Source organism: Cucurbita pepo, chromosome 1, assembly GCF_057944985.1.
Source record: "Cucurbita pepo subsp. pepo isolate OVF chromosome 1, ASM5794498v1, whole genome shotgun sequence".
NCBI lineage: Eukaryota > Viridiplantae > Streptophyta > Magnoliopsida > Cucurbitales > Cucurbitaceae > Cucurbita > Cucurbita pepo.
The window spans coordinates 17,781,813-17,805,379 of NC_141798.1; the positions used below are offsets into that span (position 1 = coordinate 17,781,813).

Below are 23,567 nucleotides of genomic sequence, written 5' to 3' on the forward strand. Positions count from 1 at the left end.
AAAATTCGTATAGTAGACAAGTTGATAATATTATGACATTAAGTAAATAAAAAAAAAATTAAAATTTAAAAAAGAATTACAACAAGAATAATGTGGCATATTATAAATATTAAAACCAAAGAATTAAATTGAGATAAATTAATAAAAAGAAATGGGAAAACCTCAAACTTGGCTGCAAAATTACTGTCTTTGTCAACTTCAAGTGGTGTCCAGAGCAGACAGCCCATGTCTTGTCTTTATTTATTTATTTATTTATTTATTTTGTCCAAGTGAATTGTAACACATTTCTATAATTTCAAACTGACCTCCAAAATTGTGGATCCTTTTAACTTTTCTTAGGGCGGCGCCGACTAAGTTCTCTGCCGTCAAACACTCAATTTCTTGTCCAATTGGTCCATACCCCATGTCTACCATTCTTCATTGAGGATTGGCTTATCTTCTTTGCATTAAATTTCCCACGTGGTGCTACTTTTCAGCGCAATGTTCGGGATGCGCATAAAGTTCTAGCTCTAACGTTAGTGGAACTGGATGGTATTCTTATTGTTTCGAAGATTTTTAAGTAAGACAAATGGTAAAATTACGAAATCATGTGTGTATAGTAGTGTAAATTGCGAAAATGTTTAATTATTGTTTCTAGCAAGTAGCATCGAAGGCACGGCTTAGATTTTGTGACGGCCTTGGAAAAGTATTCATATTTGATTTGTGGTTAAATTTTATCGAATAGACTATTTGAGGAGAGATTTGGAGGTTCTTTGCTCGAAAATTATATATACATAAAATGTGATGGAGATTCGATATAATACTATCAATTAGTCACAATAATGGTAATGAAAACAATTTGGAATATAATTAAAGCTAAAGTGGGTTCCTTTAGGATGAGGTATTGACATTAAAAAGTATATGAATATGAAGAAATAAATCTTCCTGTTTCCTTTGCGAAGTTCTTGATATTCTTCAGATTCCTTTCAATTAAATGAACAAATCATGAAGATATTAAGCATTTTTAGAAGGCTTGGGGGATGAAACTTCTGTGCCACATATTGGACAAACCCTTTTGATTTGAAGCCATTTGCTTATACATTCTGAATGGTAAGGATGCTCACAGATAAGGGCAGCCAATTCTTCACTATCTTCATATTCAACTTGGCAAATCACACACCGATCTATACCGCTTTTGTTTTCGATGGTTTGAAACTTGCTCGAGTGCAAGCACGAAGGTATTTCGTTAATCGGTAGTCCCCTCTTTTCTTCTCCAATGAATTCCCCTAATGCAATCAACTCTTCATAGCTTAGCTCATCCAAATCAAACTCCTCGATATCTTCTTCCTCTCCGTCTTCGTCCATATATTCATTATCATCCGTAGTCTCCTCCTCGTCGTCTGCAAGAAAACCCCACGGGGAATGAAGTTCTTGGCTTTGGAAGGAGTCATTGGTGTGGTCGAGACCATTGCTGCTGTTGGAATCTGAACGTTCATCTTCTTCGCTATCACTTTCAATGGTCTCGAGCATCGTGTAGTTCCTCTCATGCTCCTGCTGCTGCATTGCCAAGGCCATAATAAAATCCGTGTTCACCTGTTCCACATAAGCACGGGAAATCCTTTGAGGGAGTTGCTTATCCTCTTGCTCTTCCATTACAACAAATGATCAAAATCTCTGAGAGCAGTGCAACACGAGCCATAGCTTAGGGTTTATGAAGTTGCACTTTTTGCTGGTTTCTTGATTGAGAGACAACTTTCATAGAAGGCAACTGGAAACCAACTCTAATGGACATTTCTATATTCTAGATTCCCACCTTGTTCTAGTTCCTCAACCTATCAAGCCCTCCATCAATCTTTAGAGTAGAGGAGTTCTTAGTTTTCTTTGCAGAGAAGGCAGGTTTTGTGCAAAGGAAAGGAAAGTAAAGTTGTATATCTCAAGTAACATTATTTTATACCTCCATCCTACATTTCCGATATCAAAATACTAGCCAGTTCTTACCTTGCCTCTCCACGGTTTCACGACAGCCTCTCTTTGCTGACAACCTTTGTCCATACCGGAGGCCGCTCGAGAACTGACCCAATGTATGGATGTTTTGACAAGGAAGAATATACTGTGGCTACAAGTTGTTGCAAAATATAAAGCAATTGGATCAGTAAAAGATGTGCACAAGCTAAGCTACCATTAAAGAGTAAATAGAAAAATTGGAATCTAAATTAATCAAGTTTGGAACCAAAGCAGATTTTGTTTAATAAACCTTGTTTCACGTGGACAGTTCTAGATAAAGCCAATTCCCATGACAAATATATAGAGCAGAGTACAAGTTTCAGCCCAACATGAAAGTTTTTTGCATTTCACTCGCGTACTCCATCCCTGGGCTGCAGTCTAATACGAAGTAATCACGAAACACGTCACCTTTCATACATCGGAAGAAGGATCAATCCATTCGTCCCTTCAAGATTCGCTCTTTTACTTCAGTTGGCGTACTGCAAAAAGACACATTATAGGATAATTTCAATCACAAATATATAATGGACGACAGGAAAAGGTCGATAGAAATAAGAAAGGTAAAAGGCAAAAAGGAAAAAATGGATTAGGTACAAATGAAAGAAAAAACCCATTCTGCATTATACAAAAGGATACTTTTGGAATGTTTGTCAGGGGCATACATAATGGTTTAATGTTTTTTGGAAAAATACTCTTATTGTTATTTTTGGATGCCCCATAATGGTTTAAATTATTGACTAGAGAAAACAAAAGACGATAGAGCATAAACCAACAGGGGTGCAATTTGAAAATTACACTCAACGGATCATATAGATTGGAAATGTAAAGAGGAGACTAAATAATGTATATCTCAAACACAGTTAATAAATTGCACAATTTTAAACAAAAATGCATCATAACAAGTTCTGTTACAAATATTATTGTTATTTTTAGGATAAGAAAGAGGCTGTAATTTTCTTTTTTTCAAGAAAAAGTAATATTCTATTACAAATATTATCATTTTATCCCAGGTGATATGCAAAATATTCAAAAAAGCAAAATCTACCAGAATAATCACAATTAACAACAATAAACAAACCACTTTTCTTTTTTTTCTTTTTTTAACAGAAAGAACCCAATAAACGATCCAGAAAGATATCTCAACGATTAAACAAGAATCAAGAACGTGTGGCTTACACAACATAGACATGCCCTCCCCATCCACTCAAACAGTCCCGATCCACAGAAGACAGCAGCGCTTGAGAGATGGTTTCAAATAATTCCTCTGGTTCCTGGCCAATACAAATTTGAATTGACAGTTAATTATAAAGTTAGAACATTCCCACAAAAGAATTATGACGGGAATTGTTATCCCCACTAAGAATATTTTCCACTATCTATCAAGACAACAAATTTGAACATCATGCTCAGCTCTTGGCATAATCAAATGAAAGGAACTACAGTGCCTTCCATTCTAACAGGATATGGTGAAGTTAAATCCGAAACAGCAAGACTGCTGGATTGTCTTTCAAAAGGCTCGACCAATTCCTCACAACTGAATGATTAAGGGTGGAAGTCAAACCCAATAAATTAAGGAAACAGACTGAAACCAATGTTGGTACACATTGGTTTCATAGGTCTGTTGGTTAACTTAATTTCAGCTTTTCCAATTTCATGGCATGTATGGAAGTAATTTTCCAAAACCACTCCCAAACATGGCATAAGAAAATAACATGTCAGTCAAAATCATTCCCAAACATGCCCTAAGAAAATAACACGAGTTGGTTGGTTTCAGTTTTCAATATATTTTACTCTACCAATCTGACCAACTGATTATAAACTGCCCACTGCCACTTCTATATACATGACTTAACCTTCAACCACTCTTATTCTGAGACGTCGTTAAGTTGGCCATCTCCTTTCCAGAAACCTCAATAGCAGACACCCCACCCCTCAGTATCTCACTCTCATTCTCCTCTCTCTTATCTTCCTCCTCAATTTCTTCTCGTGAGTCAAATTTTTACACTTCATATGTTCATCAAAGTCCATTAAGTAGGTCTATAGCCAAACAATTCTCTTAATTTTTCATCTTCTATATGTACAATGACCAATGATTCAATCCATGAGAGTTGTTGGACCCTTTGTTCAATGACTCTCTGGTTTAACAGCTCCAACTGGAAGACACATTTTTACCGTACCTAATTTGTTCTTCCAGTGTCTAAGGTAATGGTGTAAGTTGATTCGAGTCCTTATCTTTTTTATTTTATTTTATTTTATTTTTCTACTCTCTCCTCTTTCATACACATGCACTAATTTCTCTTCCTTTTATGGGCATATGCTTAATCCTTTTTCTTCTATGATTTCAATTCTGGGTATATATTTTCATTTATTCTTCCTTCTTATGCCAAAGCCAGTGTGATAGGTGCTCTTCCTAAAGTATTGTTTACCTTGGGGTATGGGGCGGTCAATGGTAATGCCTATAAAAGATAGATCTACTTGCAACACAAGCTTACATTCTATCAGCAACTTAGTTATTTTGGATATCTTACACTCAACTGTCAGTATCCATTTGGTCGAAAAATTGACCTGAATCAAACCACCAACACCAATGGAAAGGCATTGCTAAATCGCAAAGCAAACAAGCAACTTACATATATTTCTTCCTCAGTTCAAAGCAAATTAGAATCCCAATGATGGATACAGAGCATATGTAAATGGATTATACCAACATACCATGTCAGGTTTAAACATTGCCTCACACGCACCATAAAGGGACTCTGATGCAGTGCCAGAAACAACAAAATCCTTAGCAAGCTCTCTGGGAACAGTGAATTTGATGTATTAGTTTTACATTAGATAATCATAAACCTAGAAAAGCTTATCCCAAAAATAATATTTCATTACAATGCGTTGCAGAGACTGCAACATCAAGTCTGATGCACATTTTTATAATCAAACAACAGGAAGATACCCATATAACTAATTTAAGCTTAAAGTCCAACCAAAGAAAATAAAAAAGTTGTGACCTAGACAAAGAAAAAAAAAGGAGAGTACTCACTTGGCCCCAATGCAATCCATTGTGCAAATGAAGGGTTTGTCTTCATCACTCAATCCAGCAATTACAGGCTGGCAGAAGTATGGACCAAATCTACGAATGAGAAAATTGATATATGAGTTTTTAATCTGACCTAAAAAGGCCAAACAATAATAGTAAATTCATCTTTCTTGTATGCGCTTTTCAATATTGTTCATAAGTTTATCCACATTTTCAACTATATCCATCAAGCCAACTTGTAATCCTATTTCCAAATTCGTATAAAACATCTTGCCAGTCAATTTAACATACACCAATTTGGAAATATTACACACAAATGAATCAACATATATTAATTTTCTCAATCGTAGATTTGGTATTGTAAACAGACTTGATAGAGATACAATATTTCTCAATTTAACATACACCAATTCTATAATCAGCTTACAATATTACATCAACATGAGGATCACACTGGTAGAAGAATCAACATATACACACAAATGAAGCTCGGACAAATCCTATAGAAATCTCATTCCCAACCATGTTCTTCAGTCTAGGGCGAAAAATAGAGAGTATGCGTGATTAAAACAGCTGAAAAAGAGAGAACTAGAAGTTCAATCGATGTCCAACCTTTTCTCATAAAGACGAGCTGAGACAAGGCTAGCAAATGTCTCAGGTTTCATGTCCCTCTCTTCTCGAAGCTGGTATAGTTTGTGCTGATAGACAAGTCGTTGATACCTTCATTTCAAACGCAGGAGTTAAGCAATGGAAAATTAAACCAAACGGAAAAGAACCAACCACAGGAACATACAGGGTCTGAGCATCGGTACCAAGGCCCGAAAGGCCAAGAAATAGCTTATCATGAATCCGGTAAATTTTCTGGAAATCCGTGGCAATTGTCTGAAGCTGAACTCCAAACCTACGATCGCTAGCAATGGCAAAACAATTCTTCCCCACCATCGCAACTACGGCACTTCCATTATACTCAAAGATCTACAAAAACAATTTAATACCACAATGTCTGAACTACATACAAAAGCTAAAACTTCCAAAAGAATGGCAATAATGCTAATGAAGAGAAACGCACCGACATCAGGTCCGCTACTCAAGCTTCCCCGGAACAAAGTACGAAAATCTTTGCGACACAAGAACAAAAAAAAATAAAAAAAAGGAGAGAATTGTCAGCCCAGAGCAATCGGACATGTTTGTACCGAAATCAAAATCAATGAAACGCAAACCCGTTCCAAAAACCCTAATCTAAACTAAAACATGTAGAGATATGAATTGAAGTTGTGAAGATTGAAGGAAGAAATCGAAACCTGAGAGAAGAGAGAGTTGAATCGCAAAGAGAAATGCGGGAAGCAGCGTCTGAGTGGATTTTAGTAGAGCTCTATTAGTGGCTTGGGCCTCACTCCAACCCCTTCCCCCTTTCTTAATCATTTTCTAAATTTTAAATTATACAAAATACCAATAAATATTATATTTACATTTTAAAAGCTTAGAATATTTTTTTATTTTTTAATTTTTTTAAAAAAAATCAATAAAAATTTAAGAATATTAACAAAAAAAAAAATAATAATAATAATACTAATATATCATCCAAAGTATTTTTTTTATCTTTTATTTTTAAGTTAAAAATAGTATTATTGAAATATTTAAAAAATAAAAAAGTATTTTAAAAACAAATATAAATATCAACCAATGGCCTCAGTGTGTGAAAGTGGGCTGCACTTTTGTTGGGCCTGAAAAAATTGGGCTACCCAATGATAAGTAATATACATATGTTATTTAATTCTTAAAATAAATGAAAAAATGACGTGGCAGTTTAATTTCGTAATTATATTATATTGATTTGGCAAATAATATTAATATATTTTTTTGACGGCAATTTTTTGCAACGTGAGGACACGACCTCCTGAAATAGATGAACCGATGTCAAACACGTGCTCCGGTGCTTTTTCGATAGCTACGTGTTTGCATATCCTAACCCTAGTAATAAAGTCACCTACATATTAATAGTTCAAATAACGATAAATATATAATAGACGATTAACGTAACAATTTATAAAAGGATCTTGGACAATTTAGAAAAACATGATAGACGATGGTTAATATGGTTATGATAAATTATGTTCAAATTAATTTTTTTTACCGCAAATTTTAACTAATTCTAATGTGGTTTGTTTTTAATCTTTCAAATTTAAAGTAAATATTTAATTCGATGTAAGAAAAAAAATTAATGCATATTGTCTTCTTCCTAATTTTTCATAAAAGTTACTTTAGGTAATTTTGACGTTTAACTCTAATTTTAAGAAAATTACAAACAGATTCAAAATTGCCTTGACAAGATTTGTAAAAATATTTATTTTTATAGTAAATATTTATTAAGATACCAAAATTAACAAAACTCAACAATAATTGAAATAATTTTATTTTTATTTTATAAACAATATAAATTTCCAAATATTTATGGCATGAAAAATATCTCATCATAATTCCTTATTTAAAAATTTAAGCTGAAAATTTGAATTTAATTCAGATTGGGTTGATTTGGTAATTTGGCAGCAATTTTTACAGCAAAAAGCCATATCATCATTGACAATAAAAAAATCAAAACAATTACCATATATATCTTCAGATTATAAATAAATAAAATTATCAAATTTATCTTTATGATAATGTCATTCAATTATTATTTTTATTTACATATTTAAATTTATAGACTAGCATTTATACATAGGTAAACAAATCTAAATATCTTAATAAAATAATAATTTAAGTATACATCAATTTTCCTTCCTATTTAATTTTGGAAATAATTAAATGGAAATTTTAATTTTTAAAAACTAACTAAAAAATTATTTATTAAATTAAACATATTTTAAAAAAATTAATTATTCGAGGAAATAGTCTCACGTGTGTGAATGTTTGGGAGTCGGCTTATCTCTCTCACGTGACTCAATAGACGTTTTAACCATCATACTTGAAAACTTTACTTATTTTCACTTTTCTTTTCGTTATTAATATATATTTACTCTCCGTTTTTGTTTTAATTACAATTTTAGTCCATAAATTTGTAATAAATTTTGTAATTTTAAGTGGTATGATATATTCAAATTTTAAATATAAATTATTTTTTTATAATACTAAACTTCTTTTAAAATAAAAAAGTGATGATTCAATAAATAATAAAAAAATAGATATAAATTAAAATTTTAAATATTTAGTAGCTATTTTTTAAAAGGGAGAGGTAAAGTTGCATTTAATATAATATTTTATTAGTTAATTAATTTCAGTTGGACTCAAATCGATCAATTTCTTTTATGTCTTTTTATTTTTATTTTTATTTTATTTTTTTAAGGTAATTAACAGTTAATTATGAAGCTCTATATATAAGGAAGAAAAATACCTTGTTAGGTGCTGACATAAAAAGACAGCAGTCTGAGAAGAAAGTAAGGTGGTTTTGAGAATCAATGGCGAAAACAGAGTACCACGTAGTTAGATTACGGTGGATTTCAGCTTTGGTATTGATGGCAGCGTTATTCGACAGCATTCTCGGAGGCAACCACAACGGTAGCAACGTGACTTACGACGGAAGATCGTTGATTATCAATGGCAAACACAAACTTCTCTTCTCTGGTTCTATTCACTATCCGCGTAGTACTCCCGAAGTGAGTTTGATTTCTTTCTTTCTACATTCGTCTTTTAGTTTTTGTTTCTGGTTTGAATTGAATAATAAAAACGGATGAACTTTCACTGTTTCTAAAATTTTGGTGGAAAACGTTTTTTTTTGTTTCCTATCGATCATCCATGTGGCATTATAGTGAAATGGGTGTTATGTTAGTTCGAAATTGGAAATAAAATGCGTTTAGTTGTTTATTGTTAAGTGAAGTAGATAGTCGTATTGGTTCATCAAACATTCATGTTTGTTCGTTTGCGAATTTACATTTTCCCGATATTTCTTCTATTTTTTAGTGACTAATTAAGTTTCCTGCCAACTAGGGATATGATTACTCGTTCTGGCATTATTTAATCAATTCAAATAAATTTATACAATTTAGTTATAATTTTTAAATATGAAAAGCATCTAATTATTTTAATATAATTTGAATATGATTTAATTTTTTTTATACTTGTTTTTTTTTATTGAAATATTTTGGTTTGATCTATAAATTACGTATATAAATTTTATTATAGTTTGTTATATTAAATTTATATTGTGAATTAAACAAAAAAAAATGTATGTATTTTCTTATAATAGCAATGGGTCTAAAATTGAGCTTGAAGATGTGTATTTTAAAATTTATATTAAATATATAAACAAAACGAAACAAAGAATAAAAATAAAGTGATTCATGTCTGCTAAAAGGTATGATTTTTTTTTTTTTTTTTTTTTAATTTAGGGAATTATTTTTTGTTGAATTAAGGTGACACTTTTGGTTGTTACGTAGATGTGGCCATCTTTGATAGCCAAAGCAAAGGCTGGTGGAATAGATGTGATACAAACCTACGTGTTCTGGAACATTCATGAACCCCAACAAGGAACGGTAACTAAATTTCTGTAGTTTCTATTTGTAAAAAAGGTGACATAAGATAAACAAAAAAGAAAAATCTTGTTTGTCCAGTATGATTTTAGCGGTGGACGCGATATTGTAAAATTCTTAAAGGAAGTACAAGCACAAAGATTATATGCTTGCCTAAGAATTGGACCCTTCATTGAGGCGGAATGGAGTTACGGGTAAGAACACATGGAACATTCCTTTATAACTTTACATCCCTTTAAAAATGACCATTTCTTAGTCCTTGTCTCAACTTTCTGATGCAGTGGTCTACCATTTTGGCTACATGATATTCCGGGAATTGTTTATCGATCTGATAACGAACCATTCAAGGTATTGTTTTCTTCTTCTTTACCGGAATATTGGTATCAAAATGTAAAGCTGTTACGTTTTCATGGTCATCATGCACCTTTAATGGCAGCTTCACATGCAAAACTTCACCACGAAGATAGTGAACATGATGAAGTCGGAAGGCTTATATGCTTCTCAGGGAGGGCCAATTATACTTTCACAGGTTTGAGCCAGTGGGCAACACCACCAATGGACCTCCTTCTTTAACTCCTTTATACTTTCACTACTTTAAGAAAACTCGTCAATGGAGTTGCAGATTGAGAATGAATACTCGATGGTGGAGGCATCCTTTCATGAGAAAGGACCTCCTTATGTTAAATGGGCAGCAAACATGGCGGTTAGCCTTCAGACTGGTGTGCCATGGACCATGTGCAAGCAAGACGATGCACCTGACCCTGTGGTATATACATAAACATAATCATATGAGTTATATTTTCCTTTATGTTTCTATTTTACTTAAATATTCAATTGGTAGATAAATGCATGCAATGGGCTAGAATGTGGAGAAACATTCGTTGGACCAAACTCGCCTAATAAGCCATCTATTTGGACTGAGAACTGGACTAGCAAGTAAGTCTTGCGCTTGCATTGTATCCAAATATTTTGCATATCATGAAAACTATGAAAGAGGGAAAATGTGGTTTACCTGGATTGATATTAGTTTCTTACAAGTGTTCGGTTGCAGCTATCAAGTTTATGGAGACGAACCGTACCTAAGATCAGCCGAGGATATTGCATTTCATGTAGCCCTTTTCATTGCTGCAAAGAATGGGGCTTTTGTCAATTATTATATGGTATTTGATATAAATCTCTCTCAATATTTTATTTGTTCATATGAACCTATTTAAAGGTGTGATTATTTTAAACCAAAAACCACTTACTCACTTTCTCCTAGTATCATGGAGGAACCAATTTTGGAAGATCAACGGCTGAATATGTCATTACAGGCTACTATGATCAAGCACCTCTGGACGAATATGGTATGACATTTTTAAAAACCGTGTCTTCATTAAATTAGCTCAACGATTCGAATTTTTACATCAGCTGGAAACTGTTCACCACTTTTTTTTTTTCCTGCAGGTTTAACTAGGGAACCAAAATGGAGTCATCTTAAAGAATTACACGCTGCAGTTAAGCTATGCACCAAGCCCTTGCTTTATGGAACAAAATCCAACATCTCGCTGGGCCAACTACAAAATGTAAGTTTATGCTGTCAATTAACATCATTCCATGCAATTAAAATTGTGTTCAACACAATCTAGGATGAAAAAGAAATGGTATCTACAATAGCTACAACATAAGAACGCAAATAATTACTTGTTGAGGTTGAAATACTTGGAAATTATAGACTATTTACTCATCCATCCCTTTTGGCAGGTCATTATGTTCAAAACTGAGTCTGGAGAGTGTGCTGCCTTTATGGTGAATAGGGGAGCTGAGGATGTGAGTGTTTTGTTTCAGGAAGTTACATACGAGTTACCTTCGAATTCCATCAGCATCTTACCAGATTGTAAAACTGTGGCCTTCAACACCAAAAGGGTAAGGCTTAAACCAACAACTGGTTTCTCTTATTCCTTATTAATTTTAACCCTTGAAATACTATTTATCAGGTAAGCGTACAACACAATACAAAAACAATGAAGACAGTACAAACGTTTGATTCGTCTGAAAAATGGCAAGAATTCAAGGAACTGATACCTAGCTTTGATGAAACCACATTCAGAGAAAGCAAGTTATTAGAGCAAACAGATATCACCAAAGACAGCTCAGATTATCTTTGGTACACCATGAGGTACATTATAAGTGGAAATTATGCGATTGATAATCAAACTATTGTTGAACACAACTCTTTGTGGGAAACACTCGCACACTTTATTAACACCAATCTAATCGAGAGGAGAATACAAGACACTTTGTAGAATACTACTACACTTAGATCTATATTTTTTTTGGGATGAAAACCTAGGCTGGAGGAGTATTTATTAACATCAATCTAATCTAAGTATCTTTATTTCTAAAATACCTAGATCATTTTTCTAAAATACATAGACAATAAGCTCATACAATTATTGGGCTAGTGATGAATGATGCATAATCAAACTACAGGGTTCAACATGATTCTCCTGACTCTCAACAAACACTTGAAGTGGGTTCTCGAGCTCATGTTGTGCATGCGTTCGTCAATGGAGTTTATGCAGGCTAGTCTTGTCCTTATTTTTATGGTTGAAACTCGGAGAAACCATATTACTGAGCATTTATCTATTAATGTTTTACAGGCTCTGCCCATGGAGCTAAAAATGAACAAAACTTCTCTCTGAATAATAATATTACATTGAGACATGGAACCAACGACATCTCATTGCTCAGTGTGATGGTCGGGTTACCAGTACGAATATTTTATCTTTTCTTCCTTAGTTTGATGTATATTTATACCATCTGAGCGAGTTCTGACAGCTTCTATGTGAAGGATTCTGGAGCATATCTTGAGAGCAGAGTTCTTGGACTTCTAAGTGTGAAAATTGGAGGCAAAGATTACTCTGCGCAACCTTGGGGATACAAGGTCCTTGAATTTTCTAATCTCCTAATACGAAAATAAATATAAACTTGAATCTGATGTATATAAAGTTAAAGCTAACCTTCTATCATATTTTTGTTGGTTTTTTTTCTAAACAATCTGTCGAAAGGTTGGCTTATCAGGAGAGAACTTGCAAATATTTTCAGGCTTGGGGTCAAATGATACTCAATGGGGTAAATTAGATAAATCCTCTCAGCCCCTCACATGGTATAAGGTACTAATCTCTAAACAATTTGTAACGGCCCAAATTCACCGCTAGCAAATATTGTCCTCTTTTAAGAAAGATGAACGACATCAATTAGAGAAGGGAACGAGTGCGTTGTGAGATCTCACATCGATTGGAAAAGGGAACGACATCAATCAGAGAGGGAAACAAGTGCCAGCAAGATGCTGAGCCTCGAAGGGGTGGATTGTGAGATCTCACATCGATTGGAGAGGAGAATGAATCATTTTTTATAAGGGTGTGAAAACCTCCCCTATCAAACACGTTTTAAAACCTTGAGGAAAAGTCCAAAGAGGACAATATCTGCTAGGGGTAAGTTTAGGCCATTACACTCCAACAACAATCTTGAATTTTATTGTTGAAAAACTGACCTCTGTTATCATTCTAAATTCATTGCTAATTGACAGACACAGTTCGATGCACCTCCGAGCGATGACCCTATCGCCCTGAACCTTGGTTCCATGGGGAAGGGTGCTGTTTGGGTTAACGGCTGGGGCATTGGCCGGTACTGGGTCTCCTTCCTCACCGGAAAAGGAGAGCCTTCACAGAAATGGTACACAGTTTATTAAGATCTCAATCTCTGGTGTTATTATATCATATCTTAATACAGTTATTTCTGTTGTTTCAATCCAGGTATCATGTACCACGTTCCTTCCTCAAGCCAACTGGAAACCGGTTGGTTATCTTTGAAGAAGAAACAGGAAACCCGGTAGGGATCACTCTGGATGTTGTTTCCATTACCAAAATATGTGGGCAAGTGTCCGAATCACATTACCCCTTAGTAGCTTCATGGATGGGTGAAAAGAATCAGAGCGCGAGTAGTAGAAGGCCAAAGGTCCGATTAAGCTGCCCTACGAACAAGAACATCTCCAGCATCTTATTTGCAAGCTTCGGGACCCCTTCTGGCGACTGTCAAAGCTACGCTACTGGAACCTGTCACTCCCCAAGCTCCAGAGCCGTTGCAGAGCAGGTGAGTTTTGTTCCTTAAACTCATCACCACTCATTAAATATAAGGTAGTCAAGACAATAACTCACATGAAAATTGTGTGTTAATGTTATTTCAGCTGTGTCTAGGGAAGGCTAAATGCTCCATTCCAATCTTGAATCATAAGTTTGGCGGTGATCCATGTCCACACATCACCAAAACTTTGTTGGTCGATGCTCAATGCACTTAGTGATGGAAGAAGCCTTCCATGTAGTAGATGACAAGATAATCCAAAGAGAACTTTCAAATAGATCATTAGCTTTAGCAAAAACTCCATGACCACAGCCCATTTCTTTCTTTTATGAGTCCTAGGAACAATTGTGCAATGCTTCCATTTAGTAATTGGTTCATGTCAATTATCTAACAATGTAATTCAAGCACAGTTCTCTAATCAGAAAATTAATCTTTTTTTTGCTACTCGATTTTCTTATGATATTCAGGTTAGAAATCACATACCTTCACAATAGTATGATATTGTCCACTTTGAGCATTTACTTATAAACTCATGATCAACTCCTTAATTAGTCGATGTGAGACTCTTTTCCCAATAATCCTCAACAATCCTCCCTTTGACAAAGTACATCATAGAACTTTCCCTAAGACCTAATGGAGCCCTCGAATAGCCTCCCCTTAGTTGAGGCTCGACTCCTTCTTTGGAGCCCTTGAACAAAGTACACCATTTGTTCGACACTTGAGTCAATGTTCGACACTTGAGTCAATTTTGACTACACTTTCGAGGCTCACAACTTCTTTGTTCGACGTTAAAAATTTTGTTGACATGGCTAAGTTAAAAGCATGGCTCTAATACCATGTTAGGAACCATGAATCTCCACAATGGTAGGATATTATCCATTTTGATCATAAGCTCGCGTGACTTTGCTTTTGGTTTCCCCACAAGGTCTCATACCAGTGGAGATGTATTCCTTACTATAAACCCATGATCATTCCCTTAATTAGCCAATGTGGGACTCCTTCCGAACAATCCTCAACAATCCTCCTCTCAAACAAAGTACACCATAGAGTCTCCCCTGAGGCCTATGGTGCCCTCAAACAGCCTCCCCTTATTCAAGGCTCAACTCTTTCTTTGGATCCCTCGAACAAACTACACCATTTATTCAACATTTGAGTCACTTTTGACTATATCTTCGAGGCTCACAACTTCTTTGTTCGACATTTGAGGATTCTATTGACATGACAAAATTTAAGACATGGCTCTAGTACCATATTAGCAATCACAGACCTCCACAATGGTATGATATTATCCAATTTGAGCCTAAGCTCTCATGACTTTGCTTTTGATTCCATACCAATGGAGATGTATTCCTTACTTACAAACTCATGATCATTCCCTTAATTAGCCAATATAGGACTCCTTCCCAACAATCCTCAACAACTTAGTGTAAGGCAACATCTCTATCAAGCCAGCTTACAATATTACACCGACGTAAGAGGATCACATTGGTAGAAGAATCAACATATACACACAAATGAAGCTCCTACAAATCCTAAAGAAATCTCATTCCCAACCATGTTCTTCAGTCTAGGCGAAAAATAGAGAGTATGCGTGATTAAAACTGCTGAAAAAAGAGATAACTAGAAGTTTAATCGATGTCCAAACTTTTCTCATAAAGACGTGCTGAGACAAGGCTAGCAAATGCCTCAGGTTTCATGTCCCTCTCTTCTCGAAGCTGGTATAGTTTCGGCTGATAGACAAGCCGTTGATACCTTCATTTCAAAACGCAGAAGGAGTTGAGCAATGGAAAATTAAACCAACCGGAAAAGAATCAACCACAGGAACATACAGTGTTTGAGCATCGATACCGAGGCCTGAAAGGCCAAGAAATAGCTAATCATGAGTCCGATAAATTTTCTGGAAATCTGTGGCAATTGTCTGTGTTAGGAACAGAAAAAGAAAACTCGAAAGAACAGAAGAATTGGGAGAAATCTCTCCTCCTAATGAAGAATGAAACTGGCGTTACACAATCAATTCCGATATTACTAAATCTCAAATAATTAAATCAAATCTATTTCAAATAACTCAATCAAATCTAAACCTAACCGTCAGAAGATGAACTCCAAGCCTACTATCGCTAGTAATGGCAAAACAATCCTTCCTCACCATCGCAACTACGGCACTTCCATTATACTCAAAGATCTACAAAAAAAACAATTTAATACCACAATGTCTGAACTACATACAAGCTAAAAATTCCAAAAGAATGAGAATCTTAATCTTTGTGGCATGAGAACAAAAAAAAAAACAAGAGAGAATTGTCAGCCCAGAGCGATCGGAGACGTTTATACCGAAATCAAAATCAATGAATCGCAAAGAGGACTAAAACATGTAGAGATATGAATTGAACTTCTGAAGATTGAATGAAGAAATCCAAACCTGAGAGAATTGAGAGTTGAATCGCAAAGAGGAATGCGGGAACCAGCGATTCACTGGAGTTTAGTATAGCTCTATTAATGGCTTGGGCCTTACTCCTCCGTTACTAATCAGACTCTCCACCTATCTACTTTAGGGCATCCCTAAACGAGGAGAGTGGCTAATACCCCTCGAACGCTTACAATTCTTTGAGCATAAATTATACCATGTTAGGAATGGTACGATATTGTCCACTTTGAACATAAGCTCTCATAACTTGCTTTGGACTTCTACAAAAGATCTCGGAGATAGTATTCCTCAGTTATAAAGTCACTTGCTTTGGACTTCTACAAAAGATCTCGGAGATAGTATTCCTCAGTTATAAAGTCACTTGCTTTGGACTTCTACAAAAGATCTAGGAGATAGTATTCTTCAGTTATAAAGTCATGATCATTCTTTGAAGGGTAGGATTCACTCCCAATAATCTTCAACATTCTCTCCCTTTTGGAAGTTTTTCATTTTCTAAATTTTAAATTATACAAAATACCAATAAAATTTGTAATTTATTTTAAAATTATATTTACATTTTAAGAGTTTAGAGTATTTTTCAAGTTCAAAAATATTTTATTTAAAAAATACTCTGAATTTGTTTTAAAAGTTTTAATAATATTTTTAAATATTAAATAACAATTTTAAATTGTTAGTATTCTCAATTTTTTAATTAAAAAGTATTTTTAAAATATTTAAAAGCAATTTTTAAAATAAATAGACTCAGCTACCAACTATTCTCAATTTTTATTAAAAAAAAAAATAAAAAATTTAAATACATCATCAACATGATAATTTTTTGAAAAATTCAACAAAAAGTTTTAATATTTGTCTTATGATTTTTAAATATCATTAACATGCAAATAATTAATCAAAGTAAAAATAATAATAATAATAATAAAAGAATTAAATTTAAGAAAAAAACAAATAAAAAATTTATTTTAAGAACTATAAAGAAAAATATCCAAATATAAAAAGTCTAATTAATTTCATATTAGTTTTAATGTTGTTTGTTTTTAATTTTTATTAATTTCATATTAGACTTCTTTAAATTCATTAAATGCACGTAAAATTAATTTTAAATAATACATATTTTCTTTTTCATGCTTTTTCATAATATCTATTTTAGGTAATTTTCAAATTTGACCTCTAATTTTAAGAAAATTACAAACTTAAAATTAATCTTTTATAAAAAAAATATTTATGGCATAAAATATCTCACAAAAACTACTTATTTAAAAATGTGAGTTGACCAAGTAAAATTACCATACATATATGTCATTCAATTATTATTTTATTTTATATGTGTCACAAATATAAATATTTTAATAAAATAATTACCTAATTATTGGTCAATTTTTGTTCTTATTTAAACGTGGAATAACGAATAAAAATTTTAAATATTAAAAATCAACTAAAAAGTTACTTTAAAATATTGGTAATTATGGTTAAATTAAATTAATTAAATATATTTTTAATTACGTTGACTATTCGAGAAAAATAATCTCACATGATCGGAATGTTTGGAAGTTAAGCTTATGTTTGGAAGGAGTTTCAGCCATTACACGATAACTTTCCTTATTTTCACTTTAATCCATAGTTATTTACAATTTTTTTTAATTACAAATTTAATTCATAAATTTTTAATGTTACCTTTAATAAATTTTAAATTTTAAGTATAAATAGGGAAATGGTATATTTAAAATTATTTTAAAAATAATTAATATATTAAATATATATATATTTTTTTTATAATACTAAACTTCTTTTTTAAAAAAAAAAAATCAAATAAATCAAATTAGATATAAATTAAAATTTTAAATATTTAGTTGCTAATTTTTTAAAGAAGGGAGGAGTTGAAGTTAATTTAATATTTTATTAGTTAATTAATCCAGTTGACTTAAACCAATAGATTTCTTATTTATTTATTTTTATTTTTATTTATTTAAAATAATTGACCATCCATAATGAAGGGAGGTATATAATCAAGAGAAATGTCTTGTTCTATACACATAATTGATTTATGAAACTCGCTTGGATAAAGACGAGTTAGCATACTTCACTCAGGTGAGAGAAAAGTTGGCTATATTTGACCGTGAAAAGCCTAAGAAGAAAGCAAGATTGTTTTGAGAATCAATGGCGAAATCAGGTGTCATTAGATTACCATGGATTTCAGCTTTGGTATTGATAGTGGCGTTATTAGACGGCGTCCTCGGAGGCAACCATAGCGGTGGCAACGTAACTTACGACGAGAGATCGTTGATCATCAATGGTGAACACAAACTTCTCTTCTCTGGTTCTATTCACTATCCGCGGAGTACTCCCGAAGTGAGTTTGATTTCTTTCTTTCTTTCTTCATCTGTCCTTGACCATTTGTAATGATTCTGCTGGTTTTTTTTGTCAGATTTGAATTGAGTAATCACGACCGCGAATTTTTCATTGTGTTCAAAATTTTGGTGAAAAACGTTTTTTTGTTTCCTATCGATCATCCATTTCGCATGGTAGTGAAATAGGTGTTAGGTTAGTTCAAAATTGGAAATAAAATGCGCTTGGTTGTTTATTGTTAGGTGAAGTAGATAGCGGTAGTCGTTCATATATCATTCATGTTTGATCTTCTCGATCTTTCTTCTGTTTACCATAAATGGTGTTTTGACTGATTGAGTTACGTGCCTACAAGAATATGATTATTCATTATGTCATAAGTAAAATTCGTTTAATAAAAAATACAATATTTTGACATTTCTATTTTGTTTTAATACGAGTCAATTCAAATAAATTTATCGAGAATAGTTATAGTTTTTAAATATTGCATTTCTAGGAAGCATATCGTCTAGAGAACTAAAAATGACATTCTCGTCATTTTGAAATTATTTTAATATAGTAAAAAGTATATATTTAAATATTTATATTTTTATTATTGAAATATTTTGGTTTGATCAATTTATATTTGTTATATTAAATTTATATTGTGAATTAAAAAAAAATTGTATGTATTTTCTTATAATAATGTGTATTTTAAAATTTATAATAAACAACAAAGAATAAAAATAAAGTGATTCCCGCACGCGTTGAATTTAGTTCACGTGGGAACATGGCTATTCCGAGAAAATTATGCAATGGGCCTAGTCGGATCCTAATAAGAGGGAAAATTATCCAATGGGCCTGTTGAACCCGAAAAGCCCACAACATGTTTTACCTGTATTGTAAGAGTATTTCAATTTTATATTAAAAATTGTATCGAATGGCTACAAATAAATAAATAAATAAATATGTTTAAAAAAAAAAAAAATTTAAGGAATAGGTTTTGTTGAATTAAGGTGATGTTTTTGGTTGTTATTGCAGATGTGGCCTTCTTTGATAGCTAAAGCAAAGGCGGGTGGAATAGATGTGATACAAACCTACGTGTTCTGGGACATACATGAACCCGAACAAGGAACGGTAATTAAATTTCTGTAGTTACTATTTGTCAAAAAGATGACTTAACTAAACCAAAAAATAAAAATCTTGTTTTTTTCAGTATGATTTTAGTGGTGGACGCGATATAGTAAGATTCTTAAAGGAAGTACAAGCACAAGGATTATATGTTTGCTTAAGGATCGGACCCTTCATTGAGGCAGAATGGAATTATGGGTAAGAGTACATGATATGCTTCATTTAAAAATGACCATTTCTTAGTCCTTGTCTTTAACTTTCTAATGGCAGTGGTCTACCATTTTGGCTGCATGATATTCCGGGAATTATTTATCGAACTGATAACGAACCATTCAAGGTATTGTTTTCTTTACTGGACGATTGATATCAAAATGTAAAGTTGTTACGTTTTCATGGTCATCATGCACCTTTAATGGCAGCTTCGCATGCAAAACTTCACCACGAAGATAGTGAACATGATGAAGTCGGAAGGCTTATATGCTTCTCAGGGAGGGCCAATCATACTTTCACAGGTTCGAACCCAGTGGGCAACACCACTAATGAACCTTTTTTTAATTCTTTTTTGTTGTCACTCCTTTAAGAAAACTCATCAATGGAGTTGCAGATTGAGAATGAATACTCGACGGTGGAAGCATCCTTTCATGAGGAAGGACCTCTTTATGTTAAATGGGCAGCAAACATGGCGGTTAGCCTTCAGACTGGTGTGCCATGGATCATGTGCAAGCAAAACGATGCGCCTAACCCTGTGGTATATACGTAAACATAATCATATGAGTTATATTTTCCTTTATGCTTCTATTTTACTTAAATATTCAATTGGTAGATAAATACCTGCAATGGGTTGAAATGTGGAGAAACATTCACTGGACCAAACTCGCCTAATAAGCCATCTCTTTGGACTGAGAACTGGACTACCTAGTAAGTCTTGCGCTAGTATCCAACTATTTTACAGATCTTTTTCCCTGAAAACTGGATTGATATTAATTTCTTATGAGGGTTGAGTTACAGCTATCAAGTTTATGGAGGCGAACCGTACGTAAGATCAGCAGAGGATATTGCATTTCATGTAGCCCTTTTCATTGCGGCAAAGAATGGAGCTTTTGTCAATTATTATATGGTATTTTGATATAACTCTCTCTCAATTTTTTATTTGTTGTTATGAACTAATTTAAAGATTTTAAACCAAAAACCACTGTTCACTTTCTCCCAGTATCACGGAGGAACCAATTTTGGAAGATCTGCCGCTGCATATATGATTACAGGCTACTATGATCAAGCCCCTTTGGACGAATATGGTAAAAACCGTATCTTCAATAATTAGCTCATACCATTCGTATTTTTGCATTTTTGCATATGGAAACTGTTCACCACAACTTTATTATTATTATTTTTTTTTTTTTGCAGGTTTAATTAGGGAACCAAAATGGAGTCATTTTAAGGAATTACATGCTGCAGTTAAGCTATGCACCAAACCCTTGCTTTATGGAACAAAATCTAACATCTCACTCGGCATTCGACAAGACGTAAGTTTATTCTGTCAATAACATCATTCCATGCAATTAAAAGTTATTCTTGCAAATTATAAACCTATTTACTTGTAACTGTCCAAGCCCACTGCTAACAGATATTATCCTCTCCAGCGTCTTCCTTCCAAACTTCCCCTCAATGTTTTTAAAACGTGTATGTCAGGGAGAAGTTTCTACACCCGTATTAGGAAGGTGGGATCTCATATTACTCATCCGTCTCTTTTGGCAGGCCTTTGTGTTCAAAACTGAGTCCGGAGAGTGTGCTGCCTTTTTGGTGAACAGGGGAGCTAAGGATGTGAGTGTTCTGTTTCAGAAGGTTACATATGAGTTACCTTCGAATTCCATCAGCATCTTACCAGATTGCAAAACTGTGGCCTTCAACACTAAAAGGGTAAGGCTTAAATCAACAACTGGTTTCTCTTATTCCTTATTAATTTTAACCCTTGACATACTATTTATCAGGTAAGCGTACAATACAATACAAGAACAATGAAGGCAGCACAAAAGTTTGATTCGTTTGAAAAATGGCAAGAGTACAAGGAAATGATACCTAGCTTTGATGAAACCACGTTAAGAGAAAACATGTTATTAGAGCAGACAAATACCACAAAAGATCGCTCAGATTATCTTTGGTACACCATGAGGTAAATTATAAGTGAAAATTCTAACACTGATAATCAAACTGTTGTTAAAGACAACTCTTTGTAGGAAACAATCGCAATCTTTCTTAACAACAATCTAGAAGTGATTACAAGACACTCAGTATAATACTACTACACTTTGTTCTGGATTTCTTTGGGATGAAAACCTAGTAGGTTGGAGGGGTATTTATAGTAGAGACGACTAAACAATTTATTCCTAAAATACCTGAATCAATTTTCTAAAATACCTATAGAATGATTTGCGATGAATGGTGTACAATGAAACCGCAGGGTTCAACAGGATTCTCCTGACTCTCAACAAACACTTGAAGTGGGTTCTCGAGCTCATGTTGTGCATGCGTTCGTCAATGGAGTTTATGCAGGCTAGTCTTGTCTTTATTTTTATGGTTGAAACTCGGAGAAACTTTATTACTGAGCATTTATGTATTAATGTTCTACAGGCTCTGCCCATGGAGCTAAAAATCAACCAAACTTCTCTCTGAATAATAATATTACATTGAGACATGGAACCAACAACATCTCGTTGCTCAGTGTGATGGTTGGGTTACCGGTACGAATGTTTTATATTTCCTTCCATAGTTTGATGCATTTTATACCATCTAAGCGAGTTCTAACAATTTCTATGTGAAGGATTCTGGAGCATATCTTGAGAGAAGAGTTCTTGGACTGCGAACAGTGAGAATTGGAGGCAAAGATTACTCTGCCCAACCTTGGGGATACAAGGTCCTTCAATTTTCAACATAATTACAAACTTGAAGCTGATTATATAAACTTAAAGCTAACCGTTTTTTTTAACAATGTGTCGAAAGGTTGGCCTATCAGGAGAGAACTCGCAAATATTTTTAGGCTCTGATACTCAATGGAGTAAGTTAGATAACTCCTCTCAGCCACTCACTTGGTACAAGGTACAAACCCATAAATAAATAATTTGTAATGGCCCAAGTCCACAATTAGCAGATATCGTCCTCTTTGGAATGAGATAAATGACATCAATTGGAGAGGGAATCGTGTGCCACCGAGGAGTGAAACATTCTTACCCATAAGAGTGTAGAAACTTCTTCCTAGTAGACAGACGTGTTTTAAAACCCTTGAAGGAAAAACCCAAAGAAAAAATTCAAAGAGGACAATATCTGCTAGTGGTCGGCTTGACCGCAACTATCTTTCTTCTACGGTTAAATAACGGACCTCTGTCGTCATTCTAAATTCATTGTCCAATTGACAGACTCAGTTTGATGCACCTCCGGGTGATGACCCTATCGCCCTGAACCTTGGTTCCATGGGGAAGGGTGCAGTTTGGGTTAACGGCTGGGGCATTGGCCGGTACTGGGTCTCCTTCCTCACCGGAAAAGGGGAGGCTTCACAGAAATGGTACACAATTTATACAGACCTTAGTATTTGGTGCTCTTATATCGTATCTTAATACAATTCTTTGTGTTGTTTCAATCCAGGTATCATGTACCACGTTCCTTCCTCAAGCCAACAGGAAACCTGTTGGTTATCTTTGAAGAAGAAACAGGAAACCCGGTTGGGATTAGTCTGGATGCTGTTTCCATTACCAAAACTTAACTTTGTTGGTCCATGCTCAATTTCTTTCTTTTATGAGTCCTAGGAACAATTGTGCAATGCTTCCATTAGTAATTGGTGTAATTCAAGCCAAAGTTCTCTCGCTAGAAAATTAATCTCTTTTGGTGCTAAATTTTTCTATCATATGTTACGTACCTCCACGATAGTATGATATTGTCCACTTTGAACATTTACTCATAAACCCATGATCAACCTCTTAATTAGCCGATGTGAAACTCCTTTCCCAACAATCCTCCTCTTGAACAAAGTACACTA

General features: G+C 33.8%; 4 protein-coding genes and 1 long non-coding RNA gene across 8 annotated transcripts; 2 read left to right on the forward strand and 3 right to left on the reverse strand.

Annotated features, from left to right (window-relative positions):
• Positions 1 to 825: 825 nt before the first annotated feature.
• LOC111787846 (uncharacterized) lies at positions 826 to 2,375 on the reverse strand. Of its 2 annotated transcripts, XM_023667924.2 has the most exons (3): positions 2,234 to 2,375; positions 1,978 to 2,095; positions 826 to 1,572 (listed from the first exon to the last, which is right to left on the reverse strand). In XM_023667924.2, the coding sequence occupies exons 2-3, from the start codon at positions 2,029 to 2,031 to the stop codon at positions 994 to 996; spliced, it is 633 nt and encodes a 210-aa protein (XP_023523692.2). In that variant the 5' UTR covers positions 2,032 to 2,095; positions 2,234 to 2,375; the 3' UTR covers positions 826 to 993. The 2 variants fall into 2 exon arrangements, with proteins under 2 accessions (XP_023523692.2, XP_023523684.2); XM_023667916.2 differs by lacking the exons at positions 1,978 to 2,095; positions 2,234 to 2,375 and having other exon boundaries at positions 826 to 1,971.
• On the reverse strand, positions 2,173 to 6,437 carry LOC111787859 (proteasome subunit beta type-3-A). The gene is made up of 8 exons (XM_023667936.2): positions 6,319 to 6,437; positions 6,087 to 6,134; positions 5,811 to 5,992; positions 5,630 to 5,737; positions 5,021 to 5,110; positions 4,696 to 4,780; positions 3,160 to 3,254; positions 2,173 to 2,462 (listed from the first exon to the last, which is right to left on the reverse strand). Exons 2-8 carry the CDS (start codon positions 6,090 to 6,092, stop codon positions 2,414 to 2,416), a joined length of 615 nt encoding a protein of 204 aa, XP_023523704.1. The 5' UTR covers positions 6,093 to 6,134; positions 6,319 to 6,437; the 3' UTR covers positions 2,173 to 2,413.
• Positions 6,438 to 8,438: 2,001 nt separating this feature from the next.
• LOC111787867 (beta-galactosidase 16) lies at positions 8,439 to 13,909 on the forward strand. The gene is made up of 19 exons (XM_023667949.2): positions 8,439 to 8,670; positions 9,451 to 9,546; positions 9,625 to 9,737; positions 9,825 to 9,891; positions 9,980 to 10,072; positions 10,166 to 10,309; positions 10,385 to 10,479; positions 10,595 to 10,703; positions 10,805 to 10,889; positions 10,990 to 11,108; positions 11,287 to 11,448; positions 11,520 to 11,701; positions 12,016 to 12,107; positions 12,186 to 12,295; positions 12,377 to 12,469; positions 12,594 to 12,698; positions 13,115 to 13,260; positions 13,341 to 13,677; positions 13,772 to 13,909. Exons 1-19 carry the CDS (start codon positions 8,473 to 8,475, stop codon positions 13,880 to 13,882), a joined length of 2,457 nt encoding a protein of 818 aa, XP_023523717.2. The 5' UTR covers positions 8,439 to 8,472; the 3' UTR covers positions 13,883 to 13,909.
• LOC111787895 (uncharacterized) lies at positions 9,528 to 16,238 on the reverse strand. 3 transcript variants are annotated; one of them, XR_015412117.1, is made up of 5 exons: positions 16,085 to 16,238; positions 15,752 to 15,847; positions 10,795 to 11,099; positions 10,556 to 10,668; positions 9,528 to 10,304 (listed from the first exon to the last, which is right to left on the reverse strand). It is a non-coding gene; the product is annotated as an uncharacterized LOC111787895 (long non-coding RNA). The 3 variants fall into 3 exon arrangements; XR_015412119.1 differs by having other exon boundaries at positions 10,791 to 11,099; XR_002814050.2 differs by lacking the exons at positions 9,528 to 10,304; positions 10,556 to 10,668; positions 10,795 to 11,099 and adding exons at positions 15,127 to 15,417; positions 15,495 to 15,570.
• Positions 16,239 to 18,139: 1,901 nt separating this feature from the next.
• Positions 18,140 to 23,452, forward strand: LOC111787884 (beta-galactosidase 16). The gene is made up of 18 exons (XM_087118519.1): positions 18,140 to 18,436; positions 19,451 to 19,546; positions 19,626 to 19,738; positions 19,811 to 19,877; positions 19,960 to 20,052; positions 20,145 to 20,288; positions 20,364 to 20,458; positions 20,549 to 20,657; positions 20,751 to 20,835; positions 20,945 to 21,063; positions 21,296 to 21,457; positions 21,529 to 21,710; positions 21,999 to 22,090; positions 22,169 to 22,278; positions 22,359 to 22,451; positions 22,538 to 22,633; positions 22,951 to 23,096; positions 23,177 to 23,452. The coding sequence occupies exons 1-18, from the start codon at positions 18,245 to 18,247 to the stop codon at positions 23,292 to 23,294; spliced, it is 2,112 nt and encodes a 703-aa protein (XP_086974645.1). The 5' UTR covers positions 18,140 to 18,244; the 3' UTR covers positions 23,295 to 23,452.
• Positions 23,453 to 23,567: the final 115 nt, after the last annotated feature.

Coding starts and splice junctions, on each gene's coding strand:
- LOC111787846 (XM_023667916.2), bottom strand. CDS start 1,632: ATGGAAGAGCAAGAGGATAAGCAACTCCCTCAAAGGATTTCCCGTGCT.
- LOC111787859 (XM_023667936.2), bottom strand. Junction 5,111..5,629: donor GCTCGTCTTTATGAGAAAAG/GTTGGACATCGA, acceptor TCTCATTCGTAG/ATTTGGTCCATACTTCTGCC. Junction 2,463..3,159: donor GGAGGGCATGTCTATGTTGT/GTAAGCCACACG, acceptor GTCTTTTTGCAG/TACGCCAACTGAAGTAAAAG.
- LOC111787867 (XM_023667949.2), top strand. CDS start 8,473: ATGGCGAAAACAGAGTACCACGTAGTTAGATTACGGTGGATTTCAGCT. Junction 10,704..10,804: donor CTTTTGTCAATTATTATATG/GTATTTGATATA, acceptor ACTTTCTCCTAG/TATCATGGAGGAACCAATTT. Junction 12,108..12,185: donor CGTCAATGGAGTTTATGCAG/GCTAGTCTTGTC, acceptor AATGTTTTACAG/GCTCTGCCCATGGAGCTAAA.
- LOC111787884 (XM_087118519.1), top strand. CDS start 18,245: ATGGCGAAATCAGGTGTCATTAGATTACCATGGATTTCAGCTTTGGTA. Junction 19,739..19,810: donor GAGGCAGAATGGAATTATGG/GTAAGAGTACAT, acceptor TTCTAATGGCAG/TGGTCTACCATTTTGGCTGC. Junction 21,458..21,528: donor TGGCCTTCAACACTAAAAGG/GTAAGGCTTAAA, acceptor ACTATTTATCAG/GTAAGCGTACAATACAATAC.